The 21,352-nt window shown below is 40.1% G+C and overlaps 1 protein-coding gene across 7 annotated transcripts in view; it reads right to left on the bottom strand.

Moving 5' to 3' along the window:
- cdh23 (cadherin-related 23) overlaps nt 1-21,352 on the bottom strand; it is a 199,021-nt gene that overhangs the window by 66,857 nt on the left and 110,812 nt on the right. For all 7 annotated transcript variants that reach the window (XR_009769490.1, XR_009769491.1, XM_061690790.1 and 4 more), the window contains exons 10-16: nt 20,370-20,482; nt 17,652-17,840; nt 14,474-14,623; nt 13,898-14,056; nt 4,753-4,817; nt 2,048-2,285; nt 331-436 (exon numbers count right to left, since the gene is read on the bottom strand). Coding sequence is in view for 5 of the 7 variants with exons in the window: in XM_061690790.1 (XP_061546774.1) it covers nt 331-436; nt 2,048-2,285; nt 4,753-4,817; nt 13,898-14,056; nt 14,474-14,623; nt 17,652-17,840; nt 20,370-20,482 (1,020 nt within the window). In the remaining 2 variants the exon portion in view is untranslated. The remainder of the gene's footprint in view (nt 1-330; nt 437-2,047; nt 2,286-4,752; nt 4,818-13,897; nt 14,057-14,473; nt 14,624-17,651; nt 17,841-20,369; nt 20,483-21,352) is intronic.

The raw sequence follows: 21,352 nt of genomic DNA, 5'->3' as shown, positions 1-21,352 counted from the left end.
TATCTAATGTCCATTGATCCATCCTTTCACTGATGTTAGATGAGAGGTCAAGTCTTTCCATCCCAAACTCATCCAAGCATTCCTTTATTGACCTTGCTTTGTGCACTGGTGTACAGTCATTTTGAATCAGACAAAGAGCTGACACCAAACTCTTCCTATGAAGTTGGCTAGCATAGATTTGTTCTAAATATTTAATGCGATGAGGTTTGGGTTCACTAAAAAGTGAAGCAGACCTCCTGCTTAATCGACTGACCCAATGTTGTGTACCAACTTGTTTACTGTACATTGTATGCTTGAACTTCAGCTTCATGTTTTCAATGCTAAGCGCACCTGCATAGCCCTCCACCATGATGATACTGAAGTAATCAGGGAAGGCAGATGCTGAAATGATGCTGTATGTGATGAAGTTGTTGGGAGGCGAATCCTCATCTGTTGCCTGCGGGCAAGAGAAGGTAGAGAAGAAATCTATAGTTATACATTTTGAGTGAGTGGAAAAAAAAGAAAAAACTGTCAATGAGTGCCAGCATGTTATTGTCAACATTTAAGCTTGTTCCGGCTATTAGTAGCTAGGATATCAAAACACCAGCTCAGCTAAATACCGGCCAAATGAAACCTTTCCAAGGCTAATCCACAACATTAACAACAACGAAAAACACTTTTTCATTATTTTGTTATTAGCTGGACTTAGTCATGATTCTTCCAGATGTTCCCAGTGTACTGGACCTTACTGGCGTTATTCTATTGGGCAGGTTGTCAAATCTCCTGGTTATGTGCATGAGCCCACTCTTTGATTGAAAGCCATTTCAGCACAGAGAAGCAAAGGAAACGAAACCCTACTTCGGAAATAACAGTTAGGAAATAACAACTCTTTCACTGTAACACATCACCTCCTTCAGTATACTACAGGTATTTTTTCAACGAAATTGTGTGGAGGTGTGTTGTGTGGCTCTTAATGCTTGTCGAGTTGGCCACCCCTGGTCTACTGTAGTGCATGAGGTCTGTTTTAGGGCAAATTGCTGCCCCAGCATTTGGTGCCATGTGGCTTCTCAGTACCTCCGAGGCAGCTTATTAATATCAGAAGCATTTAAGGTTAGCTGAGACTAATCAAACACAGTGAGCCAGGCGTTGAACCAAGTAATCGTCTGACGTCCTGCAGTGTAAACACAAGCCGCCGCTATGCACTGTGGAAGGGAAAGCCATCGCTGGACCCACCACTACAAACTATGTAATAGGCTTTCTCTTCAGGGCACAATCAAAGGAAGTGCTGAGCCATCGGTTACCATTGTGCCTGTGCACCTCTGGCTTTTGTGTGGCAGTGACAAATAGCCAACACACCAGGTCAGCCTGTTCTTCTTGGATACAGTACACACAAATACACAAATGCAAGATTATACAACACGGAGGAAAACAAGGAACTAGATGAATGGAAATAGCAATTGAGAATATATTATACAGTATATCGGTGTCTGAAATTAATTCCACATAAATAAAGTACAGTGTTGCCTCGCTATATCACGGTTCACCTATTGCAGATTCAGTACATTACATATTTTGTTCACATTCATATTGCACATAATTTGCCATATTGTGGGATTTTGAGTGTGTGCTGTATTTTCTTTGTGGTACAATAAACACCTCCTCGCTTAAAACATTAAAACTGTAAATAAATGAATGGACCTTACTGGCGTCATTCTATTCATAAATAAATATTCATTAACACATATTACAAGGAATAAAATGTACAGTACATAGTGTACAGTACTACTGTGCATTACTGTATGTTTAAGAGTGTAAAATATGTTTAACAGTATAGAATGTGTTTATAAGAATATGAAGAGGTTAATAGGGGTGTAGGGAAGGTTCATACAGCTTTAAAATATGAATAAATAATACAAAAACTATGTGGTTGCTACTTTGCGGATTTCACCAATAACTGAGGGATTACTGCATGTGACTACCTATGAATGACTATTAATTTAGCCTACTAATGCTACTTCTAAATCTCCCGCTTTCAGGTAATCATAATTAGTAGTTTTTAACCCCTCACCCTGACTCGGGCCACAGGCTGGACAGCCTGTTCGTTCTCTCTCAAAGAGCCGACGTACACCTCCTTCTGGAAGAGTGGCGCGTTGTCATTTACGTCGAGCACATTGACTCGGATCCTCCCGGTGGTCTCCTCCCCTCCTCCGTCCCTCGCTAGCACAGTCAGTGTGAAGCGACGCATCAACTCATAATCCAAACTGGCCCGCAGAATCACCCAGCCTGTCTCTGCATTTAAGGAAAACCTGCGAAAGAACATAAAAAAATTTAATTGATGTTCACAGCTGCGGAGATGTATTATCATATTGGGCCTGATTTACTAAGATATGAAAAAGTGGGCACTAAATTGCGTGATCACTCACTCGAAGGGATTGCCTGCATTGTTGGCAACAGGTTTAAAAGGGGTAGCGACCGCTGTATTTAAAAGAGGGTTTTGTGCTTTAGGTACATTATATTGCCAAAAGTGTTTGCTCCCCTGCCTTGACTCAAATATGCAGAGCTGCCAGCCTATAGAAATTCAATTCCAGAACAATTTGTCTAAATTTGTCTGAATTTCCATATTTTCCAAATTTTGTCATGAACATTACCGCGAAGCAATTATTGCAGTATATTTTGTAATAGGATAAAAATAATTCTGCATACTGTTCAATTGCACAACATAATCATTAGTCTATAATCATAATCATTAATAAATTATGACCAGTTATTTTTTTATTGCACCAACCTTGTAATGGCGGATGCCTGAATCAAAGTATATGAGATCGTCAAAACTATCTGTGTCTACGGATTCATTCGCCTTTACCAATTCTGTTTTCAACTTTGGTTAAAAAAAAAAGGAAGTCTATTATCATTATTATTAATAAAGGGCATCTTGTGAGGCTGTTAATTACTTTACATTTATAGCTCCAGACGCGTATTGGTTGCCTTGTTATTTTGTTCAAACTTACTCTCTGCTACAACGTGGTTCCAGCGAGACCTATGTGACAAGTGTACTGAATAACCTAATCACTTATCTCGGTGTTTTGCGACTTCATGACACGATAGCTTAGCAATTAGCATCATGCTTTTCCGTCTTTTCCGACCCACTGCTCGCCCTCCCTTCGTGATAACGTAAACGATATGTGTAAGAAGTGTAGTTTATTCGCTACAGTGGAGGCGATAATTAGTGACTTACAATGCGTTGACACCAGACGCAACGAGAACCTTCACCTCCGCGGCTTGGTGGCCGGGAGGCGCGGCGTAATAAAATAGCATACACCAAGCAGCTTTCTTTCTTTCTTTTTTTTTTTTTTAAACAATATAGTGTTTATTTCATCTAATTCATTTATGAAATTTACATCACGGTGGCTGGCACAGTGCTGTACTGGCCGGTAATGTCAGACGTTGGATTTTTTCCCCCCTAGTATCTGGAACAATCTGTGTTATGGGCGCAACGAGTAAGCATTCAGTGATTTTTGGAACACAATATGGACGTTCCGTAACATTTGGCAGCTCTGCATATGATTTTAACTGATATCGCAATGATGTTGGTACACCCTTGCAGCTAAAACAGCTTCAACGCTTGTGGGAATGCTTTTAACAATGTTTAGGAGTGGGTTTATGAAATTTTTGACCATTCTTCCAGAAGCGTATTTGTGAGTTGGATGTTGGATGAGAAGGCCTGGCTCACTATCGACTCGACATTAACCCAAAGGTGATTTATCAGGTTGAGGGCAGGCCGGTCAAGTTCATCAATAGCAAATTCCCTCATCCGGGTCTTTATGGACCTTGCTTTGTGCACTAGTGCACAGACATGTTGGAACAGGAAGGGATAATCCCCCAACTGTTTGACTGTACAAAATCTATACTTCTGGAAAAATGGTCATAAATTCCCACAAACACACTCCTAAAGCTTGTGGAAAGCCTTTCCAGAAGAGTTTAAGATGTTATAATTGCAGATCTCCAATCTCATATTAAACCCTGTGGATTAAGAATGGGATGTCACTAAAATGCATACAGTACATACTTTTAGGTAACTTAGTGCAGCTCTGATGGTTTTTGAACATTCAGGAAAGCACCGCAAGCGGAGGTTAAAAGTGATGGAATTGGAAGTGTTGGTGAAAGAGGCAAACAAACATTACTGAGTTAAAGAAAATAAATCGATTCTAAGATAATTTTGGAAAAGCCAGCAACCACTTAAAAGCCATGTTTGTTTAATTTAACTTGTCTTGAGTGCATGGCAATTGGAGTATTTGCCATAGTGCCAAGTATGTCCAAAAAAACAACCACACAAGGAATTTGTCTCCGGTAGTTGGAGCCGCTCTAGTACGACAACAGACAGTCAATTGACAGAGAACACCTTTGAGTGTGTGCCCATCCTGCGTAACATTTTATTTAAAACCACACCCAGAAAACTCCTCTGAAGAGGCGAGCACCAATTGTGACAGTGCGCTAAAATGACCCAGACACACGGAAAGGCAGAGCCAAAAGATGTTTTGTCATATGTGATATGGCATGACTCCTTCTTGTGACTGGCTTCATTCAAGTCAGCCCTTAGCTCATTCAGAAGCTCCAAAACTGCATTACTGAACAGACGATATGTTGCGATTATATTTTACATGAGCAGAAAGGTTCTCCCCGCCTGCTCTCATTTTGGTTTCCGATTTCCTCTGCCATATCAGGATTAAAGAAAATAATATATGATACAATGCAGTTTATATAGATGCATCTTACTGGTCTGGCTCATCGCTGAAGTAGTAACGCACAATACCAAATGTGCCAAGGTCTCCATCTGTAGCCTGCGTGAAAAGAAAAAATACAAGAAAACAGTTGAAGAACCGATGTCATCAAGCAACACATTTCTAGAAGTCAGTGGTTAATGATACAGAAAGTAATGCTAGATTTAGTGTATTGGATTCACACTCGCTTCATAACTTCACATTTTTGGACAACACGAGCACAAAGAATGTGCCTGCACAAGCTGTGTGGGCTCTAGCACAATCTTGAGTCTACAAACTCCACAAACAAGGTGGCTATGGTGCAGATATTCTGCAGACAGGCTTTATTTTGCCAAGCTCCAAAATATTTAACCCACAATAGCTCATAATATGTAATAATACATTTGTTTGATCATTGCAACATTTTGTTGAGAAATTTATTAAATGACCCTCAGAGGGCTTTATAGAAAGATGGCCTCCGTATAGTAAAAAAGGTTCCCCACCCTGAGTTAAGCACATAGTACAGTATAATAGTAAAAATCCATGCATCCATCTTCGATACCACTTATCCTCACTATGACCACAGGAGTAAAATAGACTTTCCTGGCTGACTTTGGGTGAAAGGCGGGGTACGCTCTGGACTGGTCAACCAGCCAGTCGCAGAAAGTGATAAACTTAAAACTTAAGATCACAATCACTGTCTAAAGTTCTGAAAAATGGGAATGCTGCATCACAAAGGCCATTCAGCACAAATGGGGACTTGTGTGGATGAGGTAAGGCAAAGAAAAATCTGAAGAATTCTTGATGACTGCTGTATTCTTGTGAGGAAAAAGTGTGGTTCACCAGTTATGTCCAAACTTTCACAATTTCAGCGGTAGCGCAAAGGCTGCAACTGTCATCTGTTCGCTACACTGTTGTGCTCGAGCCTGTAATTTCACATCATCCCGGATGGTAAATCAATGTTTCTTTTTAATGTCTAAATCACTTTGTTGTCAAATGCACTGAAGCACATGCTGCTAACTTGCAAAGAGGGACACCAAATAAATAAGAAGTCTTTGGAACTCCAGTCAGGTTCTTTTATTAACCTCTGAGGCTTCGTCTGCGGTGTCTTGAAGAGCTCATCCTCAATTCCTTCTCTTCCTCTTTATTTTTGAATCTGTACTCATCCCACCTTCTCCCACTCCTCCTTTATCTTTCTCCTATTCCTTCTGTCGTCACCCCCTCTCATCCTCCACTCCGCCCTTCTCCATTTTCCCAATGCACTCCCTCTACATATCTCCTCTGCACACTCTTTCCCCTTGATGGTTCTGTCTCTTTTGCTCCCCCTCTCCCAGGTGAGTGACAGGCCCATAAGTGCTCCAATGATAGCAGTGGGGGTGTTAGCGTGACAGCTATCGAGGCGGCGACAGGAGCGCCTCTGGGGAGCTATAGTGCCCCTCTTGCCTTAGCGACAGAAAAGGAGAGAGTGAGTGCGAGAGAGGGGTGCGAGGTTAAGAAATAAAGGCGATAGCCATCTTTTCTTTCCCTCCCATCAGTCATTAACTCCCATCCTCTGAACAATCATCATGACAGTGTGGACAAGTCACTTTGCCAACTGCAAGCCAAAGACTTTCAACTTTAGATGCTTAAAAGCCTATTTTAGATTTAGCGGATATAAACATTGTTGGGTATAGGATTTTACTACAACTTTACTTAACCATGGGTATTATGTAACTATCTCTTCTTATTATTGTAGATTAAATGCTCATTCAACAAAGATAAAAAAAAATAGGTAGTGAATTAACAAATAGTTCATAAGCAGATGCCAGTTCACAAATTTCAGTTATATGCAGATTCATTCTTGAAATGTACATTAGCAGGGAAGCATTTCTGGTTTTCTAGTCTTTGATTATTTTTAGGTTTTGGTCTTTTTAAAAAATCCAATAAAGTGGTTTTTACATACGTACATTTTTTATGTTTTCTTTTCGAGCGCTAACAAGCCTTTAGCTTCTATAATCAAAATGGAAGACTACGTCTTACAGGTTACACTAGTTGCTGAATTGCTGAAAAAACAACAACAACAACAAAAATTTACTTAATCCTTAAAATACATGAACTCTGAAGTCAAAGTCATTAAGAATAATGCCAGTAAGTCAAAATTAATAAGTAAGATTTGATGATAGTGCGTGTAGCCTCCTTATACTGTATTTTGAATGTGACTGTACTGTGAATGCCAAATGGTTAAAATATCCGCTGCGCGAAAGTATTATAGTCAGCATTCTTTTTCAAAAAAGTTGATAAGGACTTGTGCGCAAAAAGTCAGTGAGCTGGTGATTGCCAATATAAACTCTAAAACCCCCCTTGGGGCCTCAGGCACTAACTACAAAAGAGAAATTAGTTTTCAGTTGACCAGTTTGGTTAAATGATGTGTTTCTTTCCATCAGAGAGGGGAGGCCAGTGGGCAAACACACTTATGGTATGTGTGTAGGTCTCACTTTATAGGTGCCTGTGTATATGCGTATATGTGAGTCCACAAGACTGATAATGGTGATAAGTGAAGGCATTTTATGTGATCATGTACTGTATAAGCCTGGCTGTAATGAGTGCGGGTGCATACAATGTGTGTGTGAGTGTTTGTGTGTGGGTGTGTCACTACACCCAATTATTATTATTATTATTATTATTATTCTGCGATTGGCTGCTATAGCTGGGATAGGCTTTAGCATGCCCGCGACCCTAGTGAGGATATGCGGTCCAGAAAATGCATGGATGGATTATTATTATTATTATTGTGTCTGTGTGAATTTAATCAACATGACACAGAAGAACTCCAGCTATTTAAAGGAAGGAAATTGACACAGTGGCAGTGGGAAAACGTCTAGTATTTAGGCAGCTATAATTATTCAAAGCACATGTGAAGTGGTAAAAAATAGCCTTTAACTCAAAAGTAAAGAAAAGAGGTATAAAGAGAAAGGTGGGTGACTGTGTTGGATGCAAAAACGGGAGATCCAGTTTGAGCTGCCAGTGAAAAGGCTTAAAGCAGCTGGCAGCTTCGTGTTGCTGAAAGGCCTTCATCCTCCCCCTCTCTTTCTGCCTCTGTCCTCAATGATGAAAGAATGAGATTAGAGAGTTATGATTACACTGAAGACACACACTGAATAAAAGGGACAAAGTGGTAGCAGCAGTATCGCTGAATGATGAGGGAGCAGAACTGACGTCAAGACATGACACAGTCACAATAGACATGTTTAACACGCAGCCATAACTAGGGCAGGGATGTTCTTTTAGCGGTAATGTGCCTTTTAGTGACATGATTAAACCGCATATCATTCAATCCATTATTTGTTAGTATTTATTATGTACGCTTGACACCTTGTCACAACAAATGACTAATTCTACATGTTTTAAAATTATGTTTAGATCAACCCCCTTACAAGGGATCTGTACCCTTGACGCACTATATCTACTCCTACTATTACTATTACTATTGGAAACCTGTTTCATCGCTGGCAGGAGTAAAGTAAATCACTCTGATACATTGTCTTGACAGAAGTCATAGGTAACATCTTTCAACCAACCAACCCCAATCAATGAATCAGGGATTGAACAAGATGCTTCAATTACCCTGAAACTTACCCCTTCTTTCTGTCAAGACATTTTGGATAATTCTATGCTTCCAATATGTAAAAAATATTTGTTGAAAGCCCTTTTGTGTTCCAACATGACTGTCTTTCAGAGCAAAAAGCCCGGTCAATAAACGCATGCTTGGAGGAGTTTGGTGTGGAAGAACATGAGAGAACTTACACACAACCTTGTCTTCCCAGAAAAAGTAAAAAAAAAATATGGCAACCGAGGAGGGACGAACTCCATTAATTTCATTCATTATCCGTCCCTGTTGATGCAATATCTAAGTGTACCACTAATTTTGTACAGATGGAGATGGCTTGTCACAAAGTAATATAAAACTTTGAGACCAATAAGCATGGGCATCAGCATCCTTTGAGAAGATAGAGACAACAGCTATGAATGTGGTTGACTAAATTGACAGCAAAACTGCAAGCTTGTAAACCATGGTGACCATCGGAGAGCCCAAAAATCATCAGCCAAAAAACACTCACATTCTAAACGTAAAAGAATGAAAATGATAGAGGAGACATACCCTCTGAAACCCTCTATTGCAAAATCACGTTGATTTCTACTAACATTAGCAGCTCCTAATGTCTAAAGTCTCAAGAGCAAAAAAAAAAAAAAAAAAAAAAAATACACAGAGATGAAGTGAGAGAGGAAGGGATACAGACAAAAGAGTAAATCACTATAAATATTTATACTGATAAGTAGCACTGCAAAACATAAATATTAAATAGCTGTGTTTGTGTGTGTACCTATGTGTTGGGTGTAAGTGTCCACAGGGATGCAGGAGTGGGCACTACAAAATGCATCAGCTACCTCTGTACATCAGGGCCGATCAGATGAGCAATGAATATTAACCTAAACCAAGCCTTTCAGCAACATTATCAGATTGCTTGTTGGGCACTTTTGAGAAGAGCTGGCAACAACATGCATAATTCCAATTAGCATAGGTATAAAGCATTGTATAAACATTACCCAGACTCCACCCTATCTAGATTCCTGTCTCTTCACACCACTGGGACAATTCTCGGCTACAGAAATACACACCTCTTGACAATGACATTCATTGTGAGTTAAAAAGTAGTCTTATAGCATACGGCACTTATTTTATGGCTCTCTTTTAACATGAAGGTGCACATTAACTACAAAGGGTACTTACGGTAATCAACAGGTCAAATCTTTATCTAAATTCACAAATTGAAAAATACTTGACTATTTTTACCAATTCAAACCAAGCTATTCTAAAGCCCACTGGTTAGAGTACAGATGTCACCACTAAGCGCAAAAAGGAACCTTGTCAACACAGTAAAAAGAGTCTGAAGTGGAAAGTGCTCAAATATGTTGTTGAAGACAACGTAAACTCAGCTATGACAAAGAATAAGCATTTTAGCAATTTTAGAAAGTCATGAAGACTTTTTAAAATTCAGACAAGTTACGGTAGTGTTGTTAAAGAAGAAGGCCATTACAGACCACAGATGATGAGTCCCTGACATACAGGGAAAGACACATAACGTAGTGTTTATCATTGTTTGTTTCATGCTTATTTTACAGTTTGAAACAGAGGGAAATCTGCCTCTAGCCCAGGTAAAAAGAAAAAAAAACACTACAAAAAAAACAAAAAACACTATGAAGAAAAGCAGAACCAATTCAAGGTCTATTGCAATAATAGGCCATTTAGTTTGGCAGTAAGTTATACTATAGGTGTAATATGTCTGGACATGCAGACCATTAAAATGAGACAGTCATCATTGTTTTTTGTAATAAAAATCATTTGGCCACCTTCTTATGCCCCTCACAGACATCTGATACCTTTGGATCTCTCAGCACATTTATACAAGTCGACAAAATGAAGCCGTGGAGGACAATGAATGAGATGCAACAGAGTTACACGGTGAATGGTGACAAAACACTCGAATTAACATGAGCTCGGTTTAATATACAGTAGATGCTGGACTTTTAATAACAGTACAGATAATTTAAATCCAATTATGGTATTTTTTTCTAGCTACTATGATTATTTACCAGTAATTATTTTAAATTTTTGATTGAATAAGAATGTTTTATTTGCAATGTCTTAATTTTTCAGCTTTTAAAATTGATTTTTGGTTTTGGAAGTGGCAGCTGGTCAATACAGGGTCACCACATTACCTTGAATGATAAATAAAATAAATTGAATTGAAAAATGAGAATAAAATGACAATATTTTGAAATATTTTTACTGTATATCATTTTTTCGATGAGCAGGCTAAATATTATATACAGTAGTTAATGCTCAGTTGTTTTGCTCATGTTTTGTGGCATTAGTGACACATTTCCGGTCCAGGGCACAAAAATCTTGACCATGTAGTTTTGAAAATAAGTTTGCTGGTCCTCTCTGTTCAACCACAAAACATTGTAAATATGACAAAAATGTAAGTAATGTCTTTCTCTTTGTGGTTGTTGTTTCATATTAAACAGACACATTCTGAGTTGATGCTAACAACGAACAATGTTTCAGATGGCAGCTGGATACTTTGTAGGCAGTGTGTTGCACTCATATTTTCTGCTGTAAGGTTTGTGTGCTTATCTTAAACACATTGGGCTCTATTTACGTAGACGGCACCGGCGTATCTTGATTTTCGTGCAAGCGCGAGGCTATAGTACCCTACAATTAAGTGGTTTGCCAATTCCGCAGACCGGTTTGCACCAAGCTGGGCGTTCCGGCCCAGCAAGGGTGTGTCCTTGGCGATACGCCCGACAGATTGACAATTTGCTTGCAGAAAGTTGATCTTAATTTGCGCCTGCTCAGACCACTTCCAAGTCTTGGTGCAGTTGATAGACCGCTGGTCTAACGCAATTTTGGTGAATTAGATTGGGGCACAGACAGACAGATTCTGAATTCATTGAATTCTCCGTCCATCCATTTTCTGATCTGCTTATCCTCACTAGGGTCGTGGGCGTGCTGGAGCCTATCCCAGCTATCTTCGGGCGAGAGGCGGGGTACACCCTGAACCGGTCGCCAGCCAATCACAGGGCAGATATAAACTAACAACAAACTCGCAGGTACGAGTGTGTACGGTGGAAAGTGTAGTGACGCCGACCGGGGAAGAGTAGCGATTAGGGGAGGACCCGTTGACGTCAAATGTGCAGAGGAGCTAATAAAGCCATTAAAGCAGCAAATCGGTGCTTTGTGCCTTTATTGTTGCCACCACCCAGCTCAGCTGTGCAACGAGAGAAGGGAGTTAACCCATGCGTCTCCTGACCACGGTCAGGTGACCGTAGCAGGGAAGGTTAGCACTTCGTATAAAGAAACTAAAATAAAAAAATAAGATGCTGTACTTACCGTTACTGTTGAGAGTGTGAAAAAAGGAGGGCGAAAAAGGCAAAGATACAAAAACAAAGGCAAGGACACAAACACAGACAAGCACTATGCACTTGCTAAGCAGAAACACTATGGTGCTGGGACAAAATGGCGGACGAGGCACAGGCGTCGTAAAGTCGAAATGTCGTAGGTCGAGTGCGTCGTAACTCGAGGACGTCCTGTAGTAATATGTATAATAATCATGATTGTTTGGGTTGTTTTTCCTCGTATGCAATCTACATACAGATGTGCTATGTTACACAATTTTGGTAATTTTTGTCATCTAGAAACGTAATTGAGGCAGCACACTGGGGACATTCCAAAACATGCTTGTTGGGGTAATATCTATCCATCCATTTTCCATACCGCTTATCCTCACTAAGGACGCGGGTGTGCTGGAGCCTGTCCCAGCTGACTCTCGGTGAGAGGCGGGGTACACCCAGAACTGGTCACACGCCAATTGCAGGGCACATATAAACAAACAACCATTTGCAGTCACATTTGCACCTACGGACAATCTGGGGTCTTCAATTAACCTACCATGCATGTTTTTGGGATGTGGGAGGAAACCGGACTACCCGCAGAAAACCCACCCAGGCACGGGGAGAACGTGCAAACTCCACACAGGCGAGGCCGGATTTGAACCCAGGTCCTCGGAACTGTGAGGTAGATGCGGCCATTGGGGCAATTTAATACAATATAAATTGTCCATGTGAATGAGAGTATGTTTGTCTATACCGTATGTACCTTACAATTACGTAGTGACCAGTCCAGGGTGTAGCTGGGATAGGCTCCAATTACCCATAACCCTAATGAGAACAAGCGGTATAGAATTTCGATGGATGGTTAAAAATCCGACCTCAACATTCCTCGTGAGAACCAAAACGACATGGGGAGTGACAATCACTTGTTTAATCAGACAGCAGCATGAAAATAAACTGCCTGCTGCATTCATTGCATCACAACCGTTGTAACTCACTGTCTAAATTACTAATGAACTAAATTATGACAGAGTCACACTGGTAAACAAATCTGTGCAAACACATTACTGGACAAACACACACAGACACACACACACATACACACAACCCTAGATTGTAATCATGTGGGCTAACTAATAGAGCCTACAATAACACTGTCTCATTTTAGCCATGTGTTGACTTTGAGGGAGTTGAAGGAGATAGTGAGTGTAGTGGCTTTGTGTCTGTGTGTATGAATGTATTTCCATTTTTCCCTTTTAGTGAAGAGTTCGCCATGAGTGGGCAACATCTGTTTAATGTTTGTATTGTGTCTTCAGTGGCATTCAGTGTGTGTGTGTTTGAGCAGCCGTCACTTTTTCTCTTTACAGCCTGCTCATTCTCAGTATTCCATATTCTCAGGCAGGCCACACAAGGCCAACATCACCCAGACTTATCGGGCATTAGATTGCCCTGCAATCTCCATTTCATGAGCACGGGTCTATAAACACTATTGATTTTCACACAGTGGGTTTTACACTTGAACCAAGTGGAATGTACTGTAGGTGTGGCTGGTTGTATCGAGTGGCGATGAATAATAATGTTATGCTTTTTTAAATTTATACATTCACAATAATATGAATGCCCCTGTTAGAGTAAATGTGTACTATCGATTACGTATTATAATATTGTATCTTCGGCTCACATACTGACTTGGTATTAAGGAAGGGATACGCAGTTGTTGTTGTTATTTTTTCCGACACCCAGCCAATGGAGTTCTACAATGCGGATCCCATGCCCAGAGAAGTGGGTGGTGTGTATCCAGGAGGGCATCTGGCATAAGAAGTAAGCCATACAAATCATGCGAGTTAGAAACATGACTTCCTGCTGGTGACCCCTGCAGGGAGAACCCAAAGGGGAACAAGACTTTACTAGTGTTTCCCAACCTTCATTGAGCCAAGGCACACACATAAGATTAGAACAATTTCACGGCCCTTCACGAAACAAAGATGTCACAATAATTCTGAATACTGATAATCTTGTCTCAATTTACTCACAAATTGACTTACTCAGTGTGAAATCTTATTTCAACCAACACTGTCATACTCGCAGGAAACCATGACTTTTTCTGTTGCATGAATGGCAACAAGTGGATACGCCGGTTCAGTGTACCTTGTCCATTTAGTTGGCAAGTGTTCTTTCTATTATGGCATTCAACATTCGTTCACTGGGCTGTGCGCTCTTTTCACACTCACCAGGATACGAAGCAGTGAGGTACCGCTGGGTGTATTTTCAGGGAGACTGATGTTGTAGAGAGATTTGCTGAAGATGGGTCTGTTATCATTCTCATTGATAAGGTCAATAAAAATGCGGGCAAATCCCACATGGTCGGATATGGACTCATTGGCGTAGAGCTGGAAAAAAATAAAAAGGGTGTTGACACCAATCATTAAAATTTAACCTGATACAGTATATCAATTAGACTTTTTAGAGCTCAAAAAAGTCCTCAGTGTTGCAGAGAAGATACTTGATACTCATGATCCTGGCTCCCAAAGAAATAAGAGCAGAAAGTTTTAAGGCATTTGATTACCCTCATTGTTGCTTGGTAATGGGTCTTGTGTAGATCAAGCTAATTTAGAGTTTGAAAGACTAGAAGAGTTCCTTTGTGATCTGTCATCAAAGGAATTCTTCACCTGAACCTTGATGCATTTTTAGTAGTCCATCTTCCACACCTCCTCCTTTTTTCTTTTCAAAGTTGCAGAGTTTGGATACCAACCAGAGGTGTGTTATTATATACAATGCGGAATAGGTATAGAAATCTTTAAACTTACTGAATAACTGTAGGTGCGGATTCGCTCATAGTCTAGTGGCATCGCGACCCTCATTCTGATGTCGGCACGCCCTTGTACAGCCGTGGGAGAGATGGTAAAGTATTCGGAATTGTTCCCTGTGAGGAACACCTGGAACATGCTGTTCACCCCCTGCCACAGGAAGGATGAGAGTTTACAGAACAATATTTAATGAGACGAAATGATGGAGGATGTATTGATATAGTCAACGGAAGCAGATGTTTAAAATCTATGCTTTTCCAGTACATGCTTTTTTTATGATTAATGGTGGAACAAGAGAAAATTTATTTATGCACTACACTACAAAGAAATGCAGAAAACAAACTCACTTTTTTCTGAAAACAAACCAAGAACAAACTGTGCTTTACATTTTAACATTTATATGATGCCTAATAGCCAAAATACCTAAAGCAGAGAAATAACAACACCCAGTTCTAGTTTAGTAGCATCAAATAGCAGGTACACACAGTATCTGTCAAACAGGTATCCTAAAGTGAAACTGTTGGAGCAGTCAACTTATTTGAACAAGTTGGAGGTGATCTATGGCTTTTTACTGGCTTATAATTTTTTTTTAAATACAACGTCATTCAGGCAACTTTTAAAGCATTGTTAGAGAGAAGATGAAGGCTGACGGCTACATAGTGCTGCAGAAAACTTTCTGATGCCACTTTCTCTGTCTGGACATTTTATTTGGACAGTCTCCAAAAGGATTTTCCAGTTATTCTTTCTACATTTGGACACATATCAAAGAATAGGATTCTGTTTGTTTTAATACATTTTAGAACTGTTTTATGAGCAGAAAGAGATGTTGTGATCGCTGATGACAACCGTGACTATCTACCTAAATACAGAAACGTACATCAGGGATTTGGTTCTGGCTCACAAAATGCTGCCGACTATGTGGGATGGAGTTTGTGTTGGAGAACATTGCCAACTATTGAGGTGGCTCAAGAGTTGGCACTGTCTAATTTTTAACTATGCTGTGGAAATATCTTTCTATCTGACATGAAATTCCATATAACCTCTAAAAAGAGCACCTAATGACTTTGTCTTTCAAACACCGATAATCCCTCCAGTACAAAAGCATGAATATAAATCAAGGCAGGGTCAAAATGACACCACAACCAGGAGAAGTCCGTGGCTGCCTTGAGCCAAAAAACCTTCTCTGGAGCCCCCCAACCCCCGACCTCTTTAAAGCTGCAGGGCAGCCCGTCGCATCACCACTCTGGCAGACAGAGGAAGATGAGTGCACTGGTCGATTAGTATTTTGCTGGCAGCCAAATAGCCCCCTTGTTTTTGTTTTTATCTGTGTGAGAACCATTGTGGCTGATGGCTCCTATTTAAAAGACCATCCAATATGCAGGGATGTCACCTCAAACTGCCCATAAATATAATTGCTCTTCCATTTACTTGAGCCTTTAGAAGCCCCTGATAAAAGTACCCTGTCAGGAGTGACATCCATAAAGTTTGTTGACAGGTTCCAGCATAAAAAAAGTTTTGTAGACGCCAGCCAAGCAGAAGAACAAAGGGAAGAACTAACAGCCAAAAAGAGCGTGAGAGAGGGGTAACTACCACTTGTGTCACAGTCTCAAAAATAAAACATCTGCCTAGAATTCCTTGAACTACAGGAATGTAAGATTCCTGCGCAGGTGTAACGGAGTGTGAATGAGTGTGCACATCATTACTGACATGCGGGTTTTACCAGATCAAGACAGCAAATCAAAACAAATAGCAATTACCTCTGAAGCTTGCACGTGTATGTGAAACTAATGCATCAACCTCTAACAAATCTGAGTTTTACATTCCTTGACCTTAAGGTAATTTGGTGATTGTTCTTCAGTTAAGTAATGTCAAATCCTCAGTGTGATGGGACTCTGTTTACTGTACTTTCCTTCATAAAGTCATAATATGTACAGTTAAAAACCAGTTTACATACACTGTCTAAAAGACACATACACTTTTTTTAACTGTATGACATGAAATCAGAATAAACTTTCCCTGTTTTACGTCAATTAAGGATTATCCAAATTATTTCTATTAGATATAGCCGGAATAATGAGAGGAGGCTTTTTTTGGACACTTTTTCATTACTTTCTTTTAAGTTAGAGGTTTACATGCATTTCTTTAGTATTTGGTACCATTGCCTTTAAACTATATAACTTGGGTCAAAGGTTTTGGGTAGACTTCCACAATTTTTACCCATTTTTCCTGACATAACTGGTGTAACTGAGGCAAATTTGTAGGCCGCCTTGCTCGCACGGGCATTTTCAGGTCTGGCCATACATTTTCACAGGATTGAGATCAGTGCTTCGTGATGGCCACTCCAAAATCAATGTCTTTGTTATCCTTAGCGACTTTGTACACAGTCTGGCAGTAAGCTTTTGGTCATTGTCCGTTTGGAAGACTCATTTGCGCCCTGGCTATAACTTCCTGGCTAATGTCTTGAGATGATGCTACCCTGAAAAGGCCATATTTTTGCCGTCATCTCAAAGATTTGGGGTTAGAATTTAATTTGATAACACATAAGACTTTTTTTTGTAGGAACTCATTATTATGAATTATATATGATTATTCATTTTCTTTAGTTTTTAAAATCAACTTCAGTGTATTTTTCTATTTACCAAATCTCGATTTTCAGTGGTAAATGCTCCCATTCCATGCAGTAGAGCATTAATTATTGAAACTTTTTTTGAACTATTTTTACGCCCTCTGTTCTCCTCTCTACCGTCCCCCACCATCCACTTGACTTGTAGTTATTTGACAAATTCCACCCTGACTGCTTCTGTACCTAAATCAATCAGAGTTGACTAGCTTTCTTCTTATCTGCACCCTCGGTGATTGATTTTCCTCGTTAAGCATAATTTGATCCTCTGTCCCATCTCTTCGAGAGCAAATTAAATTGTAGTGAAGTCCAATGTGCAGGTGTCGGCTGTGTGCACAAGCATGTGTGCAGCATTTGAGAGAGACAGACAGAGTGAAAGGAAGCTTAAAGTGAACTGAGTGTGTGCATGTGTTGTGATTGGATGACTAATAGATAAGGCTAATGGTAAGTGGCAGGAACACTAAATGTGCTGTTTAAAAATGTCTAGATGATTACTATTGACGGACAACAGTATCAAGTCAACATTACAGTGAGTAGCAGTGACAATGATTAACCCACCTCATCCTTGTCTTCAGCCTGAATGAAGAGGGGCAGCGCAAAGCCCACCTGGGCAAGCTCGGTGATGCGGACACGGTACTCAGAACTGTTGAACTTTGGGGCATTGTCATTCTTGTCAATAAGCAGGATGGTGAAGGTGGTCCTGACTGTAGCTTCTGATGGACTGCGATCTTCTTTCAGCTCGGTGGCCTTATCGGGAGCCACAACGGAAACAGCCATTGCGAAGCGATAGACGACGAGACGAAGACAAGAGACACAATACGTCACACTAAATGTAATTTCTGATGGAAGCTGTCAGCACACAATCTCGACAGGCATTTACAGCTTTTCATTTATCGAATCAAAAAAGAGCACAGGCTGAACCAGAGGGCTCAAAGTGAGGCCAAAGGAGGACCCCCACATGTAGACCAATACACACACAGACACAATGTGATTTAAGAGAAAATAGTTCAATTGAGAAGACCTAATTGCGCAATTTCTCTCTCTGGCTGTCTTTGGATTGAAGCTTCTGCAATGAAAAAGAGAAAGGGGGGAGGGGGTAGAAATGGGCTTGGACTTTCGATGGTCTGATGATGGCTGATAGACGTGTGCTACAAGCAGTCGAGCATACTGCTGGTGTCCAGGTAATAATATAGCCTCAATCATCCCAATGCAACTTTTCCTACATAATCTCAGCATTATCTAGCCTGAAGTTGAAAAATGTGTGTATTATGCCGCCTTACAAAAATCAATAGCATCACCACCAAGGAAGCATAAGCAGAGAGAGAGAATGTAGGGAGGAAAAAAAATCTATATCTTATAAATATGTTTTTGGGTGACATTTTTTCCAGTATTTTCACTTATTCTGTTTTTCGGCTTAATAATTATTGATTTCAATTAAAAAGATGAAGTAAGACTGGAATACATTTGCAAGTATCCCTTTTCGTTTTAAGTCAGAGCGTGTGAGAGAAAGATAGTACTGGCCTACCACTGAAACACTATCACATGCAGCTTTGTATGAACAATAACATTTACTGAATGTGCAAATAAGTGTGTTTTCAGGAGGTCATATGGTAAGCACCATTATTTTGAAGCTCAAGTGTAAATGATTTGACTCAACATAACATTGAACTTTACACTTCAACATTGCAGTCAAATTGATAACAAAAGCTCTTTGATTGTGCATCTTTCTACTTTCAAGCAGCTCTTCGACATCCATTTCACACAATCTCTTGCACTCTGTGAAAACCACTCCGTGCACAATAATGGCTGAAAGGAAATTACAGCAAAAAAAAAGAAAAGAAAACCGAGGTTGGAAGTTGACAAGAAAGTGGGTGTGCAAGGCAACCCGTGATACACTTTAGGCTCAGGGCAGGGACAGAGGAATTGAGAGACAGCATCTACTTCAAAAAAAGGAGGACAAAGAAGAGAAGGCGGGAGCAACATAAGAGCCCTTCACATCGGCAAGGGCACTAAATCCTATTCCTTTATCTTGTGCTACTCAGTTCCACAAACCCTCCCTGGACAGGCTGCAGGCTGTTTACTGCTCACAAAACTGCAAAAGGGACATTATCAAAGGATCAAACCACAAATGCCTGTGCACATTATCAGGATGACAATTGAGCGGGAGCACATTATCTATCGGCCTACACAGGTTAGATGAACTCTTGACCTTGAAAGTGAATATTTAGACTTTCTGATTTCTAATGGAAGTATAGTACTGTGCAAAAGTCTTAGCCTGCCATGAGGTTTGTTCTTTTAGCAATGCCATAATGATCATATTTAACTACAATGGCACTAAGTCGAGGTCAGACCTTTGAACTGCTAAAAAAAAAAAAAACAGTTAATAAATGTGAAAACAAATGTATTTGGGTTTACGTGGTATGTGGTGTTCTGTGGTTCATTGATACCATATTGACCCACGTGGGTAAACAAATAAAATAAATAAATAAATAAAAACCCTGATTCAGATCATTACCAAAATGGATGAAACTGTAATCGGCTGTTCCATCACGAACCATTCCTCTCCAACGTTTTGTGGTCATAGGTTTTGTATTCATTTGTGTAAACTTGTTGTGTCCTATTAAGTCAGTCTTTCAGAAGTCATGTTGACTGCTTTGAAAAAGGGTCATTGTAAAAATAGACGTTTCACAGTGCAATGGAGCCTCTATTTAAATGTTTATACATTTGTACAGTTACACAAATATGCCCCCCCAAAACTTCCCAGGTCGAACTGATGTCCTGCAAGACGGAAAATCTTTGGAATTTGCTGGCTTATACCATTAAGAAAGACATTTAAAGATGTGCTTTGCTTTTGCTTTGGTTTTTTACAACGGGTTTTTACGAGGGTTATTAAATGAGGAAGAACATGACAAGAAGACTAAAGTAGTGTCCCAAAATATTTGTGCAGCATCACCACAGGTTTTGTCACCTTTTTTATGGATTTTATGTTTTAATAATAACAGATTAACTTGTGTTACCTATGTGTTAAGATTCCTAATGCAAACAAATCAGAGGGCGACCAGCGTCCCAAAACAACAAACGAGTCTGTCTGACTTCAGATGTTCCACTGCATTTTGAGAACCTCCTTAATTGGCAGGATAAAAAAAGGAACATTTGAATTCAATGTGCCAATGCAAACTCGTCAATAGAGATGAGGTCGATGGACGTCTGGTCGTTCCTCCATGATGTGACAGTCCCTTCCATGACATGAACGCCTACCCCCATTTATCAGCTCACCTTGACAGTAAGAGTGAATCCTGCTGAGTAGAGTGGGTTTTCTCTGTCCAGCTGGCCATTCACTGTCAGGCGACCACTGATGTAGTCCAGGGAAAAAACACTGTTGGTGTTCCCTAGTTGGAAGGATGGATGGGTGGATGGAAAGTGAGGGAGAAAAAGAGATAAGAATGTCAGAGAGCCAAATGAGACTGGCGTTGTGCTTAATTCAACAGAACCCCTGGGATGCAGCACAGAGCCTCTGGAAGGGAAAAGTGGTGGATGAGCAATGTGGATTACTCTTTCATGCAATATGGATGGCGCTTTTGCTGCTCTGTCTTTCTACGCTCCACCTTAGGCTGACCCACCACCTTTGACCTGTTCACATTGTAGCCGTTTGTTTCATCCCTCACTGTCCGAGTCCCTTCCATTGCTGCACTTTCTTTGCCAGTTTTACGTTATGTACTGTATGAGAAATGCGTCATGTTTATTCTTTATTTCACGATTACCAAAATCATTCATGTTCTAGCATGTCATCCTAACACTGTTACTAAAGAGCAACCTTTTTTTTTTTTCAACGCCAATGATATGTAGGTAGCAATACAGCAGAATGGTATCTTACTGTATGTTACTTACTACAAACATTGCTTGTTTTTGATGTGCATGTATGAGGTCAGGATGACCTCCAAAGACTTAATACTCATCTTGCTTGCCGTGGTCAATATTGTGGATCAGTTTTCTTTTTACCACCATAGAAGAAAGAATAACACGCAAACATAAATACGAGCATGCAATTGACAGATATACGAAACAGCTCATTTAAAATGTAAAACACTGATCAAAAATCATAATTGAGAAAAACAATATATACTGTTGTCAGTTGTAAACTAAAGAGAAATACAGAAAACTATTTGTGTGTATCCCAACTTTGATGTGTGCAGCCATTGAGACTAAAACAGAACAAATCACACGCAAATCCTAAAGGAGAAGTAAGGAAACCTGGGGCC

This window comes from Phycodurus eques, chromosome 11 (assembly GCF_024500275.1).
Source record: "Phycodurus eques isolate BA_2022a chromosome 11, UOR_Pequ_1.1, whole genome shotgun sequence".
Taxonomy (NCBI): domain Eukaryota; kingdom Metazoa; phylum Chordata; class Actinopteri; order Syngnathiformes; family Syngnathidae; genus Phycodurus; species Phycodurus eques.
This window is presented reverse-complemented; position numbering and strand designations above follow the sequence as displayed.